The 16401-nt window shown below is 38.5% G+C and overlaps 1 protein-coding gene across 1 annotated transcript in view; it reads right to left on the bottom strand.

The window, feature by feature from the left end:
* The window catches only part of FSHR (follicle stimulating hormone receptor), a 91543-nt gene that overhangs the window by 47943 nt on the left and 27199 nt on the right, over positions 1-16401 (bottom strand). Inside the window, exon 2 of the mRNA XM_085325792.1 lies at positions 7915-7986. Coding sequence (XP_085181918.1) covers positions 7915-7986 — 72 coding nt within the window. The remainder of the gene's footprint in view (positions 1-7914; positions 7987-16401) is intronic.

Here is a 16401-nt window from a genome sequence, read left to right as displayed (position 1 = left end):
CAAGAACATTCATGAGACTGGTTGGCTCTGTTGCTCTTCTTGGGACATTTTCAGTTCTCTCAGAATATTTCAAGATGGGGAGATCCCACCATGTATTTCAACRGTGACACAGTGAGTATTTTCTGTTTTGTTCTTATCCTTTTCCTAGTAACTCCTAACATTTCATTTGGAGGGTTTTCTGGCCATTGAGTTCAGGTTTCTTTTTAGAACTGTGTGTTACAAGCCTCAAATGTCATTCCTGAATGAATGAAGCTAWTTCAGAGCCCATACTTAGAACATGAGAAAGAGCAATTGTTTTTCTCTATGCATGTTATACTATCTACATTTAGCCTACACTGAATTTTATCTGATTTGTTCATGTAGAGAAAAACAGAAGAACATCGGATTTAATATTCCTCCTAAAAAAGGGTGGGCTCTTACATATGCATTTTCCCATGTTTCTTTTTCACAAATTCAAATAACCTGAACAGCATGTCACACTGGGGAGAGGCATTAAAGCATTCATACAGGCAAGTAAATTTCTCTTTTCACTTTACCTGTCTCCGTGCATAGACAGTTGCGAAGCAGRGACAGAAATGATGTCTAAGATGATTCTTTTGTTAAATACCCATGTTTCTAACATTGGCTGTATATTAAAACTGTTAACAAATGAAGATTCTGCTAACAATTCATTACCACAGAACTAATCCTTGCTAGACAAAAGAAAGTAATGAAAAAAATATATTTTTTTTCCTTTCTAAATCTATTCCACCAAAGAAAGTAAACAGCAAGATAAAAAACCACAGAGAAAGTGTTATGGAATACTTCCCTTTTTTTTTTTTTTTTTTTTTTGCATTTTAACATATGCAAATAGTAGCATGATTTTCAGTGACTTTTTAAAAGGAAAAGTTAAAAAACTTTTTTTTAACTTTTTACATTTCCTAGTTCCTTCTTTTAAGGGTTAATATTTTATTTGTGATTCTGTTCTGCTAAAGCATTAGCAAGGATTGAGATCAGGGTAAGCATTTACTGACACATTATAATGCTGTAGCTAGAATTTCTGGTCTTTGACATAGCAGTGATTTACTACTGTGGATAATAAGCCTGTTTCACCCTTTTGAAGGAAAGACAACAATAACAGCAAATGCAAGTTCTCTTCCACAGATAAGCTTTGGCAGGGAAAAGCAGAATAACAGGTGACRATGCGGTAAAACGTTTATAGATTACGATTAACAAGGAATGAACCAAGGTTATTTTTTTATATTTAGAACAAAAGGCGCAGCTGCTATTTTCAGGAAATAAATATGAACATAGCAGGCTTTATACATAGTCATATCAAAGACTTAAATTTGCTATCCAAGAAATGATATATGCAGAGGCTGGAGAAAGGCTATTTTAAGTAATGGCATTCATTCTTGAGGGAAATATATCTAAGCTACTCATAGCCACACTGATAAAAGCAACTAAGTGCACTGCTTTGCCCAGTCTCTCTACTGATGGTGTGTTACAGGACCCAGGGAGAAGCCTGCATAGCTGTTCACCCATCAAACTCCATTTACGGGAACACATTTCAAGGAGGTAAGGGTAGAAATGGGCAAATGAAGACTGACACACTGGATGCTCACGGGCTCCGGGATGCATGCACCRGGGTGCATGGAGCACCACAGAAGCTTTCTTACTCAATTTTGCTGCTGAACCAGAGGCCTGAAGTATAAGCAACCCTTCCGTATTAGAAAAGAGAGGGTGCAGAATTGCTGACCGCTGTCAGCTCTGACAAGGGCGCTGGAGACTTGTGCTCCTGCCAGCGGGAGCCAGAGCGATTCCCGCACCGCTCGCTGCTCTGCCCGAACACCCCGTGGCGGCCGGCAGCCTGCAGGCGCTGCTGGCCACGCAGCGCCACGCCAGCGGGACGGAGGCGTAAGCTCTGTATCACAACYGTAGCTGCATTAAAACATTTATTCTTTGGAACGTCGGCCTGAACTTTGAATTTGTTTGCTTCTGCGGGTTACTGGCCTTAATATCTTTGAACTGTAACCCTCTGTTCCTTGAGAGGAAATGCATACTTAGACTCATTCAAACGCATTAAGCAGCATGCCTCTTTTCATGCCCTGCCCCTGAGATGCAGAATGTTACACATAACGTCCTATAATGTAAATTAGATAATATCTGTAGAGTTGCACCTTGAGAATATACCCTGGAGTATTCATTACTAAGGCATGATCCTTACCAGATTCAGGATATATTTTGTTACACAGAATGCATGTGTCCCTCGTTCACCCTAGAGATGTAAATAAACACATACTATTTAACTGATGTATTACAGCAACTACTGCAAATCTATCACAGCAACTACTGYAAATCCATATTTTGCTTCTTGCAAAAAAAGATAAGCTTTATCCAGAGGATAAAGATGGAGAAAAGRTGGAAAAGAACTGCTGCCTAGAACCAATTTCCAAATGTCTCAGTTACACTGAATCCTAACCATTTTCTCAAAATAATTTTAATGACATTTTTTAATTACAGCCTCTCAGATACCAAATGATGTGATACAGCACATGATAAGCAAGAAAAGTCAGAGAAACTGCAGCATACTGCTTAGCTTGCTTAGGAGCGGAAGACATGGACTGCTCATTCTTAGGTGATGAGGCAGTTTCTGGTTCCCCTCCTTCCCTTCCACTCTGTTTAGGCTGCACACTACCAAGCATTACAGAATCACATGCTGGGTCTGAGTGAAGCCAGATTCAGGCGCACAGGGGAAGATGTCTCTTAGTGTTTGCTGGGCCAGGCCTCTTTGATGGCTACTGCTGAAGAGAGTCTGGATTGAAAGTCCACTAATTTTTCCAGGTCACAAAAATGTGCTAAATAAAGACTTACAATCAGTGACACTTTTCACCATCACAGATTCCAGCTCTGATGAGACTTTTAGCCCCAAGGCAAGAATTTTGCTCTCTCCCCCCACCCTCAGAAAGTTATGCCATGATTCAGCAAAGTTCTTTAGCACATGCCTACAAACTATTCTCCTGAGGGATCAGTCCTCACTGTCCTCAAATACTTCACTTCAGTTCGAAACAAAACATTAAAGATAACTCAGTCTGATCTATGGAAAGTGTGACCTGACTTTAAGCCTATGGGAACAAACTGGAGAGATTTTTAGAGCCATATATCAGATGAGTTGTCACATATGACATAACTTGGTGCCCATGCATCCTAGTCACAGCAGACCAGCATCTGTTTATATGAATCATTACTGGGTCAATGGTCCTAGCAACAAAAAAAAAAGGTAAAAGATTAAATGGGCTGACTGATGAGATAAATATATGACCCAGAACTATTTTATCCAATTAAGGGGAAGCTGTACATAGCTGGTGCTTGTATTCCTGCTGTATTCCATAGATAGAAGACTTCAGTTTCCAGGACTGTCAGCTCTGGCAGACTGCCTCAACCCTAGGAGTTTTAACACTTTCCAGGATTTTCAGAGCTCATCAAGGATTTAGGTACAGAAGTTCTGTTGATCACAATATGGTTCACGTTCTTAAAGTGTGCCTTTGCCAAAAACTTGAAGAAATCCCCTTCTCCCATTACTCCAGACTAGAAAACACTGCCAATAAAATTGTTTTTCTCCTTAATGTCTTGTAGTTCGCAAAGTTCTTCACATACACGGATGAATTTCCTTGCCTGTACAAAAATTAGATTTGAGAGTGAATGATACAAAATATTATGCTTCAGATTAAGTCTTTCAAAAGAATGAATAACTGTCCATGGATTTTCAAGGAGACAGTGCCTCAGGATATAAAAGTAAAACCTATTTGGCTTGCACAGGTAAGGCAATCACATCTCTTCACCTACAATATCACTGTACAAAGAAATCTGGTTACACAGAATATYTTTCTCCAATGATACAGATCAGGAGTACGATCAAAGTCCTAAGGACTTCTTTTTTCCTTCAAAAGCCATTACAGGTGTGTTTCAATAGGCAGCATCAATGCAGACAGACCCAGTTCCTCAGGCTGCCTCTCTACTCCCCAGCGGTGACTCAGAGCTGCAGTCTCTCTCCACCGACAACAGCTTCTTTAGCTGAAGGCTTTGTTACCATCCCTCTCCTCTCTCCTCTTCCCTCCTTCCCACCCCAGGATGTAAACCTACATTACAGTTCAGAATTAGTGTCATGCGTTTCTGTCATTCAATTTTTCCAAGGGGGAATGAGAAATTCACTTTTCCTTCGAGTAATAATATATCCATACATCCTAGCTATGGAGTTCAGTCTTTCTCATTTGTTGTATAGTGCTGAGTATCAAATACATGACATTAAGATAAAATTTAATATTTAATGGAAGTTATCTAACTATTAATGTTAGCCTCAAACTGCACAGGTAGCACAGTTTCCTAGTACATGTAAACCATTTTTGTTCCATTGAAGCTAAYGGAGCTATGGTGATTTCAGAATAGATGAAGATCTGTTCTAATAACAGAAGCAAAAAGTACCCCTCAGTTTTTGCTGTAAACAGCTCTTTTCTGATTCTYCCCAACATTTGCTCAGCTACAAGGCTCAGACCAGATTTGTTATAAACGCGGCGCAGGAATCAAGCCGTGTTAGATCAACATTTAGAAATCTGCTTCCCTACCTTGTAGAAATGTAAGGAAAGTTAGCAAGAGAAAAAAAGTAGAGACTTCAGTACTGCTTCAGACTTTCTCTCCTCCAAATTAAGCCCTTCCAGTGCAAGTTGAAGATGGCACGGCAGCCACAGAGCATGTTGAATTGATTTTGCTAGGTATGGGCCCGCACGGTGCTGCCTTTTAATTTAGTAACTAGAGGGTTGACTGGTTCTTGGAGTGTAGCAGATTGGTTACGCAGACATCTAGAAGAGATGCCATGTTTCATCTGGCTAAGACTTCTTAGGAACAGACTAAACATGTATCTAGAATAACTAACATACTTCCCTCAACACCCATTTGCTAAATTAACATGAAGCCAGAGCTGTGCAGAAGTTGGAGAGTTGGTAGCAATAAACTAGTGGAGTAAAATAAACAGAATCTTCCTTGGGCACCAAGAAAAAGCCTCTGACAGGAAATAGTAAACRTTTTGTGGCAAAATACATTTGTTCAGAATTCCCAGGTGTTTCRATTTTTAAGAAAAATTTAAAATTCACATAGAAAGCAAACACTAAAAAAAAGTTCTGTTTTTTTTTCTTTGAAAACCAGAAGCTTTTGTTCTCTGTATTCAAGTTTTCCTTTACTTCGAATATAAACAGAAAAGAGTTAAGATTCTTACGGAGGACTCATCTCCTACTTAATTTGTATCCAATCAGCTCATCCCAAACAGATGATTTCCAAGTCCACCATCACCTGCAACCTGTGGGCCTTGAGACCTACCCTGCTCTCAGCACAGCTAGAAATGATTTAAAAGTGATAAAGATCATGTCTACAAATCTGCTGAGTTTTATGAGACATTGCTTATCATTAGCAACATTCTCAGGAAATACTGTCACTCCCTTGATTATTAGTCTTTTTAGTTCTATGCAAGCACAATATGTACGCTGCCTTATAATATCTCATTTGTATACATCAGGCTATCCATATTTTACCACATAGAGGTATCACATTATTAATAGCTGTTTCCCCTTAATAGACTGCAGTTTGCTTTAATCTTCTTTTTGTGCATGATCTTGCAAGAGAAAAAAGGCTTGCACATAAAAACAGAGCCTTCATATGAAAATACATCATTTGATTATACACTTTTTTGTCTCTACATTATTATGACTATTTCTGATGAATGTTTTATGGGTTAGATTTAGGATTTGTGAGCGATTTCAAATTTGATCCGTTTGCCATATCATCTGCAAATRCAGCATCTTTGTTGATGTTGATTGGTCTCATTTACATATTTATCACACTTTTATTTTCAAAGATATTTTGCCATAAACGATCTGTTCCCATTCCTCCTCCATGTACTAATAGTACATAGATATGTTTTCAAATTGAGCTCATTTCCATATATAATATTTTTTGTTAACAATAAATCACCACTTAGTCAGAGACATCCTGTTCAATGTAATCATTACACTTCACACATAACTGACATATGGTTTCTGAGTAATTAAAGATAACGCGAACAGTTGACAATGCACTTTGTAACTCACTTCATAGTCCGGAGAGCTTAATGATTTTCTGTAAGGACCAGGCTAAAAGGAATCCAGCAGATCTGGGGAGAAGTAAGTGCCAAAAAACTAACGACACCGAGCTGATTTTATTCTTAACTGTTAACTCCCAGCCACACACACACACACAAAAAAAAAAAAAAAAAAATCTGCTTGCTTTTTTTCCCTCAAGAAAATGACTGTTTTCTGTGATGGAACATTAAGCACAACTAACTCTTAAATATATAGTGGGTTAACTAGTCAATGAGAATGGCATCCAGTCCTCATAACTCAGGTAGGTAACTTGGRGCTTTTTTGGACTCTCTCTTCAGCAAGAGTCTAAATATGGTAGAATCTCAGCGGACAGATGGAGGTGCTTTAGAAAGCTTCCAGAGGTAGATCCTCTTCTTTTAACTTAGACCAGGTACTTTTGTAACTATAATCCTGAACCAGGAACAGAAGCACTGATGGATTCAATTTCCAAAAGGCCCCTAGAGRACTACATACACCATTACAAGTCAAGAGTTAGCCTGAGGAAACTGAAACATCTGCTCCATCTGCCCTCCAGCGCACGATGGAGTTATGATGGTCCACATCCATGAGTGGGCTGCAGCAACAGAAGTCYTCCCAGTGCCTGCCAGCATGCCTGTGCCAATAAAAGACTTGAAAGTACCATGATGCCCTGAAGCGGATCTCATGCTACGTGAAAGGCCAGATGCCACGTTAGCTTTACCACTTGCTACTGACCAGCAACTCTTGAATCCTTCTTGCGTATTCACTGCTTGTTCCTCATCCACCCATACCTGCTTAGGTTCAAAAATCCTTTCATTTGCCCTGCCTTCTGTTGTCCCCCCACCTCTCCCTTTTGCTAACTCTTCTGCTTTTGCAAGGGTATGAGGTGAAGGAGAAGATGACAAGGAGAAATGGTGGGAACCAATTCCTTCTTCGTTTTGTCACTGCGCATATACCACTGACAAAGGCACTCACATTAAAGCGTATTCCCTGCTCCCACTCGGACCGTTCTTGGACAAACGGCATGTTGGCGGCCCTCRTGCCACAGAATAGCAGATTTGACAGTGATAGTTATCTTTCCTGCTGTTAMTATGAGTTAACCCATAGATTTTCTGTCGCTTGAGAATACTAGGAAACATATTAATCAGTATTTTCACTCCCATGGTGGAGTAAACAGTATCTACAATAGTATACTAATGGGTATGTAATGCATCAGTTCATCAAAAGTGTTTATAATTTTAACTCCAGACCTATCACCAAAATTCAYGGAAATTAGATGCTTTTACTCCTTATGTACTAAGATCCTAATAACAAGCTGCTGTAAGAAACTTATCGCACACATCCKCCCAGAGGACTTTAAACATGCACAGAATTATCCTATTTATTCAGTAGTCAAAAGAGAATTGGCTTACCTGTTACGGATAGTAGCATTTTCCTCCCTAATCTTCCACTGATCTATTATAATCTAATCCAAAATTCTCAAATTAACCAGTTTCCTATGGACTTCTGCTACAGCATTTTATCTATTAATTACAATGACACTTCATGCTGAACTGACCCTTTGGCCAAGAACTGCTTTCTTGTTGATATAAAAATGTATTTGTGACAACAACGCTTTGTGACGTGGTCTTAAAAATTTTTGTTTGTTTGTTTTTAAACAGAAAGACAAAACTAGATGAAGCTCAGTTAGTGACTTGCTTAAAACCTGAATTAGTAAAAAGAGCTACAGCCAGAAACTACTGTTTAAAGTAAGATGGTTGTTTCCAGGAAATATTGACACAATACATACATTTTCTCTAGGTCACCAAGTCCTGTGAAAGCTCCTTTTGCAATGACTCTCATCTTGGTAAGGACAAATCTCCTGAAAACAGAGAAAATGTGCTGATTATTCACTGTTCACAACACAGGGCTGCCTGGTGGCCCTGTGAGAATAGGCAAAGCTGTTATCATAGATACAAGGATAGTCTCTACCATGAAGGATTAATATTCTAAATACAGCTATAACGTTCAAAGGCTCTGTGGGACTCCAACTGTCTGCCTCAGAGCAAAATTACAGCATCTTGTTGGGTACCTCTGGAGGTACTCAGGAGAAAAAGCATCAGCCACCGAGTCTCAATTTCCCTTTTTGCTTTAGCAAGAAGCAAACACCCAGCCACTGCAGCTGTGCTGTGCACTGTGAAGGGACGGCGCCTTTTTCACTTCTTCCTCTCTTTTAGTGCGCAGATGCTCAAATACAGGTCAAAGCAGCCCTGGGAGCCCGACAGGGGTGAGCTGCTTACACAGGGTTGTAGGTGGTAGATACACASTCATGCAGGATAAGCCTTAATCTACCGCACAGATAATTTAAGGAGTCATCAGGTATCTCCAGTCAGTGTAACTCCAAATTGCTTTTCAGTCTCTCTTCAAATTAATTCATAACATACCACAAAACTAGGGTATTGGAATATACAATATACATACATAGACATTAGACAACATTAGTTTTATTGAATGAAGTCTTTTAGAAAACGGTATTTTCTTCTTAAGAAAGACCACCTGYGTGACATAAACAAATATCATCATTGTGATTCAGTTTCTTAGTTTATTTTCTCATAAAAATGGAAAATAATTATTTTTTGAATTACTACAGAAATCTTTTAGTAAGCATGCCTGCTAGATGGTTCCTCATTTTTACCACCTCAGAGAAGTTTCTGAATGGCTGCTTGGAATGTCTTTTCACTTCCATCTGCATTGCTTTCTTTTAATATCTGCAGTAGCATAGAAATGGGAACTCAGCCTGCCATCACCTACTGTGTAGTCTTGTAAATTTTAACAGTTTACACTTCAGAGCTAGAGACTTACTTTCTTACTGTTCACATATTCACAGAAATACTTGTCTTTTTTATTTCAGCTGACTAATTTAGAATTTTCATGAGAGACTATCACGTTTTAATTAAAATCTTAGGGAAAAAAAAAAAGTATTAGTTTGATGGAATACTACCACAATAGATTTTTATTTTCTAATTGCAATTTAATTTCTAATTTCTAATTACCTCCTCATTTAGATTTTTAAATTTAAGTTGTTAGTATTTATACAAGCACAACAAAGTCAATGCATATCTCATTTAACTCTAGGGATGTCACTCAGATTACATCACGAGTGAATTTGTCCCCATACGTTTTAAACATTGAATTTTACGGTAGTCTTAACCTTGAAAGACGATAAAGTCATTTTTTTGTAATATTATATTATAATAATAATAATTATTATATAATATTATAATATTACAAGAATAATATTATTATAAGTCAGGAACAGTTTCTCTATGCTGTCACATAAGAATTACATTATTGAGATCATTACGCAAATGTTGAAGGATTAAAGACTTYCAGAAAAGACCTAACCTGGATTAGGCAATTGTAATGCCTCACTAAAAGCACGGCAGCGCAACGCATGCAAAGCGACGTCTGCGCTTCCCGCGGTCAGACCCGCGCGACGAACCTCGCAGAACACCCCGCAGGCTCGGCACTGCGGAGCCGAGCCGTCAGGAAACGGTTTAATTTTGATCTACTTTGAAACCTTTCTTAAACTCTTCTTTGTAGAAACACATGCTTTCTTTTGGAGGGCTCAGTCTGAAAAGCAACCTGTAATTTTGTATGGCCATACTCTAATCCCCCCGCAGTAGGTGCGGATCAGCAGGAGGCCGGCATTCCTTTAGTTGAGCAACGGCCTCTGCCATGCTTCACCACGACAAGAATTTATGGCCCGATCCTGAAACTAATAAAARGATGGGAACATCATTCATATATGAGGCTACCTACATGAATACAGTTACAAACGCATAGAGGTAGAAATCCAACACTGAGTTTCTTTGTTGAATATTCTGCTATCCCGTGCTAATAAGGTGCCAGAATTCAGCACATACCTTTCTAATGTTCTTAAACTTCAATTCTATTTTAATAGCTTATTAATAGCTGAAGTCTCAAATTCTGCTTCAAAAAATTAAGTTTAGGTGTTTTTGAACATCCCTGAATAGGCTAATAAAGTTAGTTATAATGTTTTAATTAGTACTGAAAATGAGAATCTGCTACTTGTTGAATTATCAACTGTTTAATGAACAGGAGTATATTACAACTACCCAAGTGCTGTCTTGTCAATAAATCTCACCAATTAGATGCCAAGACTCAATCAGTACTTAATCTGAAATACTGGCTGCTCAGTAGCAATTTTTTGAGGAATGTGTAGAAAATAACTGAAAAGTACTGCCTTGGTTTTGTTTCTGGAATTCTTTTAAGGTTAAAGGAATGAATATAGCCCACCTTTATCCAAGCATGCTTTATGCAAGACAAACAAGATATCAAAGTGACCTTTGAATAACATATACCTAATGGACATATGCATTATTTGTTCCTAACAAGGGACTTAGGCATCTGCAAGGAAAGCACTGACAGGCCTAAATGTTTAGCACTTGGTATGGAATTCAAAACACAGTTATATGCCCACCAGAAGGCATAGGAAGGCTAAACCACTCAGAGAGGCGATCCCAAAATCTGTATGTACCTGGTGCATGGAGCTGTGCAGCACTAGCCCCTAGGAAACACTAAACACAGGGGGGGGTGTGTGTGTATCTATACATATTGATGCATATCTACATATCTATCTCAGCTCCTCTGAGCTCCCAGCTGAGTTAGAACTGCAAGTATAGCACAACTTTCAAAGTATGYAAAAAAGCCTAGAAACCCCTGCTAGCAGCAGACTTTGCACGAACGGAGGATGGCTTCACCCCTCCTAAACGCAGCCTCGGCAGTGGAAACGCAGTAACAAGGAATGGGAGTCCCAGTTTCAATTCTCTGCTCATCCGGAGCAGTTCAGATTCCCCTATTTCCTGTTCCAAGGGAACGGGCTACCCAGTAGATAGGGCTTCTTGCTGCACCTGGCTGCAATTCAAGCATCATGCAGCCACGACCACAAGATTCATTGTGTTGTCCGTCTGAAACACCTCGGTGATGCTAATGTTACCGTTATTTGTAATATCACAGGTCCTACAAGTCCCAGCAGTTGCCCCCGTGTTCCATCCACCAAAACCTCACAAATAACAAGATGCAGAAATGATGAGCAGGAAAGCAAACAACCACCAACCCATGAAATGATTTGGCATGCATTTGGAGAAGGCCACGTTAGGGGCTGGATATGGAACAACARTATAATAACTATTATTATTCCAGAAGTAGAAGAGTATAAACTAGGTTTAAAATCTGGCCCTTTGCTCCTATACAATTCCATATCCAGGAGAAGTTTCTAAGTCCTGATTTAAATACATCTATTGAGGCTAATTCTTTGAGATTTTACTATTAGAAACCAAAGCTACCCTGCTGCAGTGGAATAATGAAACACACACTTTATACATAATTTATAGTATACATATATACTTACATATTAAACAACATTATATATTTAACAGATTTTTTCCTACTGCAGTTCCTATTACTTCTTACYATGTTTTTATGACTCCTGAGAGTGAGTCTTTTCTGTTGTGTTGCAATATCCTTTTAAATCTGGAGGGACAATTAAGCTTACAGTCAGACTGTAACTTCTGGAACAAACACGCACAGCCTCCCACAGGTTTTTTTCCATTTTTGATTTGTAAATGTTATGTAATTTATCTGCCCTTTTATTTTATCATTGTAGTTTGCCTCATGAATGATTGTGAGTAAATTCTGCYATTATAACCCTAGCAAAAATCTGTTTCTAATTGAGGCTTGACGAGTCAGCACTAAAGTAGAACTATCTCCCACAGATTTATTTATATACAGAGAGATATTAACATAGTTATTCAGAATGATAATGGCCTATTTAATAACTTTGTATCACAGTGAAAACAAACAACCCAGACACATCTYGTTTCTGCATAACCATACCTAGTACAAGAGAAATATCATAGTGCCAGGTTAATCACAAGGCCTGTAGAGAACACTTGATGCAAAGAACAGTATTTAGCAGACACTGGAAAAATGATTCGGAATAACCCTGTAACATTTTTTAAATAATGAAGAGATTTATTGAATCTTTTTCCTAAAAAAAAGAGAGTTCCACAGCTGAAGCCCTTCAGAYTGCCAGAATGCAAGACTCAAGGGGAAAAAGAATGTCCAGAAAAAATTACATTCTTCCACCCAGTCCCACAGGAATCCAGCGACAGAAATCAGACCTACCACCAAGAAGGGACAGAGCACTGGAAGTCAGTATTCAGATGTCTGGTGCCTAAAGTATGGGTGATTAAAAAAAAAAAAAAAAAACTCAACAGAAACCCCACAAAATTTGATAAATCGTAAGATTAAGATTGGGCCAATATGTCCAATTCTATTAAACACCTCTGAAAAAAGTGCATACAGAGCATGTAATGCGCGCACATTAGCAGTATCCAGGTATAGGACCATAGGACCATTTGTTAAGTTAATTATTTCTACGTAAAACAGGATGCATTTTGCATGTTCACCGAAGGATGAGYTCTCAGACCCTGGTCCCACAACACTTTTTTTTGAATGGGTATAGAGGAACATTTTGGCTGAGGGTGCCACCAGAGTTCAYGGTGGTGGCCCTGCGCTCGCGCAGCCCTGGCGGCCCCCGCCTCGTCCCAGCTCCCTTCCTTGGCAAACACCTCCTTTCTGTGGCTCCGACCTTGCACAACAAAGGACTTTGCTCATTATCAGCAACTAGACTAGCAAAAAAAAGAACAAAACAAAAAACCCAACAAAAAAAAAAAAAAAAAAGGAAAGATAATCTCTGCCTTATAAGCATGGCTGAATTTAGGTCTTTCAAAACTCTCTTTAAAGCTCATTTCTCTGATGTACTTAAKTCWMMMAYASWYAWWCWKWMWGWWTRWSTRTKKKWGAMTTATCTCCCCTGCCTCATGTAAATTGCAAATTCGTGGCATTAAAATGAACTATATCAAGTATTATAGTATAAACTTTATAACTTAAGGACCAAAGGAAAATAAAATAAAAAGCTAAAAAGATTCAGTGACCATAGTGCTAAATCGCTATGTTCAGTTCCAAAGAAATAAATGTGATAGGATTTTGAAGAACATTTTACTTTAATCTCTGAGGTAATTGACTGATGTAATCACCTTCTAATCCTCTGCTGCAATGTGCATTTTGTCAGACAAAGATTTACTGTGAAATTTAATTTCCTCTCTTTGTAATTTTTTTGGTTGTTTCTTTGTTTTTTTCCTTGCTTTTTGTTCTGCAACAACTGAGTCTTTGATTTACATCAAGAGAAGACAAAATGATGCCATGACCTATTTTGTGGGTATAGTTTCTTGTTCTTGATAAAATGCAAAAACAAACAAAATCCTATCCTATGTTTTTTTATGTTTTTGCTTGATTAGTCAATGCAACACTGAAGGACTATTTTGCTTTTCATGCTGTGATAGAAGACAAATAGACACTGCAGACTGTGTCCCAGATGGTGTAAATCAACGTAGCTGTGTCAGTTTGGCCCTAAGCTTTAGTCCTAATTCTTACTGGAAAGAATCATGAGATTCCTTTAGGTTCAACTATGATTTGGTTTAAATTTGTGAAGATCATTTGTAAGCCTCTGCCTCACCTGTTCATACTACTATATGACTTCACTATGGTTAGGATTTAGTTCTAGCAATCATCTCACTAAGAAGGGACATATGTAGAAATATATGAACTTTCAAGTATTTTTCATAATATGATTCCTAACATGAAGATATTTTTCCTAATATTTTAAAATACTTCCATGGATCACTAGGAGGAAAAAAAAAATCTGCTAACAAACGTAATTACTCTACTTCATTAGTAGTAAAGAATTRAAAGTTTTGATTTTGAATAAGAAATTCATATGCTCAGTTAAGAAATCTTAACAGRAATCAGTGAGTTGCATCACTCCACCAGCTCTTAAACGAAACTGAACTTTCTCTTCTAGGTCTTGCATTTAACTTTTTGTTTTCCTTAGAGGGTTTATTTTATTGTAGCTGTTTCATGCCTCATGGCCTGGTGGCCAGACCACCTAACCGAAGGCAGGCAGCAGAGGCTTCTGATCACAGGGGAACCAGAGTTTTGGGCTGCACACAGCGCAGCATACGGACTCTGGACCCAGAGGGTCACAAAGCAGGAGTTATACTCCCATCACCTACAAGCGAGTGCGTGGTGGGCTAAAGCTTTTAACCTTCTRATTCTGGAAGGGCTCTAGGTTTGTCACAAGTCATTCCACGGAAAATGATCAAAACAGCTGCTTTAAAACCCCTACCACTCCTACAAAAATTTGGCATTTTAAAAAATCCTTAGGGCTATGTAAGTGGAGCTCAAGGGAGGAAAGGGCACCCGGTCCCTCATAGGAAGCAGTTGCAGCATTTCCTGGAATTGGGCCTTTCCTGAGTGACGATTTAAGCCACATGCTTGTGACTTTTTTTTTTTTTTTTTTTTTAATATTATTTATTTTAATGCTCAGAGTGTAAAAATCAGCAGTCTAAGCAGAAGATCCCTGCGATCTACAAAATAGTTTGTAGTTGCTTTCTGACATATCCCCTCTTCCTACCAGCAGCAGAGGAGTCCAAAACTATTAAATTAGATCCTAAAATATCACCAGAAAAGCTTCAAAAAAATCTTCAGGCAAAATGCAAAAAGGTTGGTCTTATTCGCTTTCTGTTTTTAACGTTTTCAGAAGGCATTCATATCATGTCATCAAGCTCTTTTCCCGCAGTCATGAGGCTTYAATTAAAAAAGAGAGRGAGAAAGATTTTTTGTTAGTTTCCTSAATTCCAGGAGGCGCTGAGGTTTGGACTTCATAAGACAGGCAGTATCATGAGCAATAGCACTAGYACCGACAAAACACTGCTCACACCATGATCCTGGCTTGGCTTTGCAGAGAGCTACTCCATCATCTTAAAGGAAATGGMAAATCAAGCAGAATATTTTTCAATGACTATTGATGTTATTAGTTTACAGATTCATTTCAAAAAGGGGACCTTGTCRGCACAGACACATTTGAATGAGGAAGGAATAGCTTTGCAGAGAGTCTGAGAACCCCTATTTTACACACATTTAAATTGACGTACAAAAGTCAGACCATAAYCCCTTAGTAATATGCACAATCTGGCTGGAAGCATTAATCACTACATCCACCTACTGTGCTCTGTCCACAGTTAAATCAGCTGCTCATCCACTTCAAATGCTTGTAAAAAGACAAGCTATCTAGTCTGTGCAGCTGGTTAATACACGTAGGGTAATAACAAGAGGTGAGGGCGAGTATCTCAAAGAAAAATTATGCAATATACATTTTGTGGAGAAGACAGAAACAAGCATCCCCTCAATGAAACTTCCTAGCAAAACCAATGGACAAAATAAAAATCTAGCTAATAATTTTTTTCAAAACAAGACATCAAGTCCTGACAAAGAGCTAAGTCAATCAAAAAGAAAAAGAAAAACAAGTACAAGAAATTCTGACAAGTATCTGGCATCTTCTCCCCTTTATTGCCAAGAAAAATAGTTCCATCTGCTTTTGCACACAAACACAAAGTTACTTCCCAAGTTCACAAAGGAAATTTGTCACAGAGCCCAGGCTTGAACCCAGAGTTTCAGTCCAGCACCATAACCACAAAGTCATCTTTCTTTTACATCGTATAACTTTCAAAACAAGAGAAATGGAAGCAAGCTGCTTACAGCTGGCAACCACAAACAGCAACAAACCAATGAAACATTAAACTTTAACAAGATTCTATTATAGTGAAATTCATAAAGTGCAAAGCATCACAGCTGTGCCGTGAAGGACAGCAGCATCACTCTTCTATTTAACTGAAAAATGCACTGTAAATCTGAGGGAGCACCTGTCCTCCCTTCAGGTTTGCTACACAGGAATCTCTCTGAGACTGGGAGTGATACAAGTAGCCCTCTCTGATAAAGACGACATTTTGGTTTGTGCACTATTAAACACGGCAATGCACAAGTAAAGTAAATACAATCAGAACTGCGATGATAAAGTTACTAGTGATGCCTCTGCTTTGCAGATCTGAACGTGAAAAAGCAACATGTGCTGTAGCTCATGAAAGATCACTCCTTAATTTTTAACCAGTGGCCTCTCCTTAAAATCAATTTCCTACCAATTTCCTTTTCTTTTTTGAATTAGAGCAAAAGTATAATGGAGAGTGCTAAAGGCATTCCTATTCTAAATTTAGTGAATACTTGTTGCTGGGTGGCGTTATTAGGCCAAGCAAAAAGCTGAACAGAAACATTTTAAGATCACACAGCTGATGTCACATTGGCACTTCACTTGAGG

The sequence above is a fragment of the Rhea americana genome, unplaced genomic scaffold (genome assembly GCF_003343005.1).
Source record: "Rhea americana isolate MKP2758 unplaced genomic scaffold, rheAme1 scaffold_123, whole genome shotgun sequence".
In the NCBI taxonomy this organism is placed as follows: Eukaryota; Metazoa; Chordata; class Aves; order Rheiformes; family Rheidae; genus Rhea; species Rhea americana.
The sequence above is the reverse complement of the archived record's forward strand: the minus strand, read 5'-3'. Positions and strand labels throughout refer to the sequence as shown.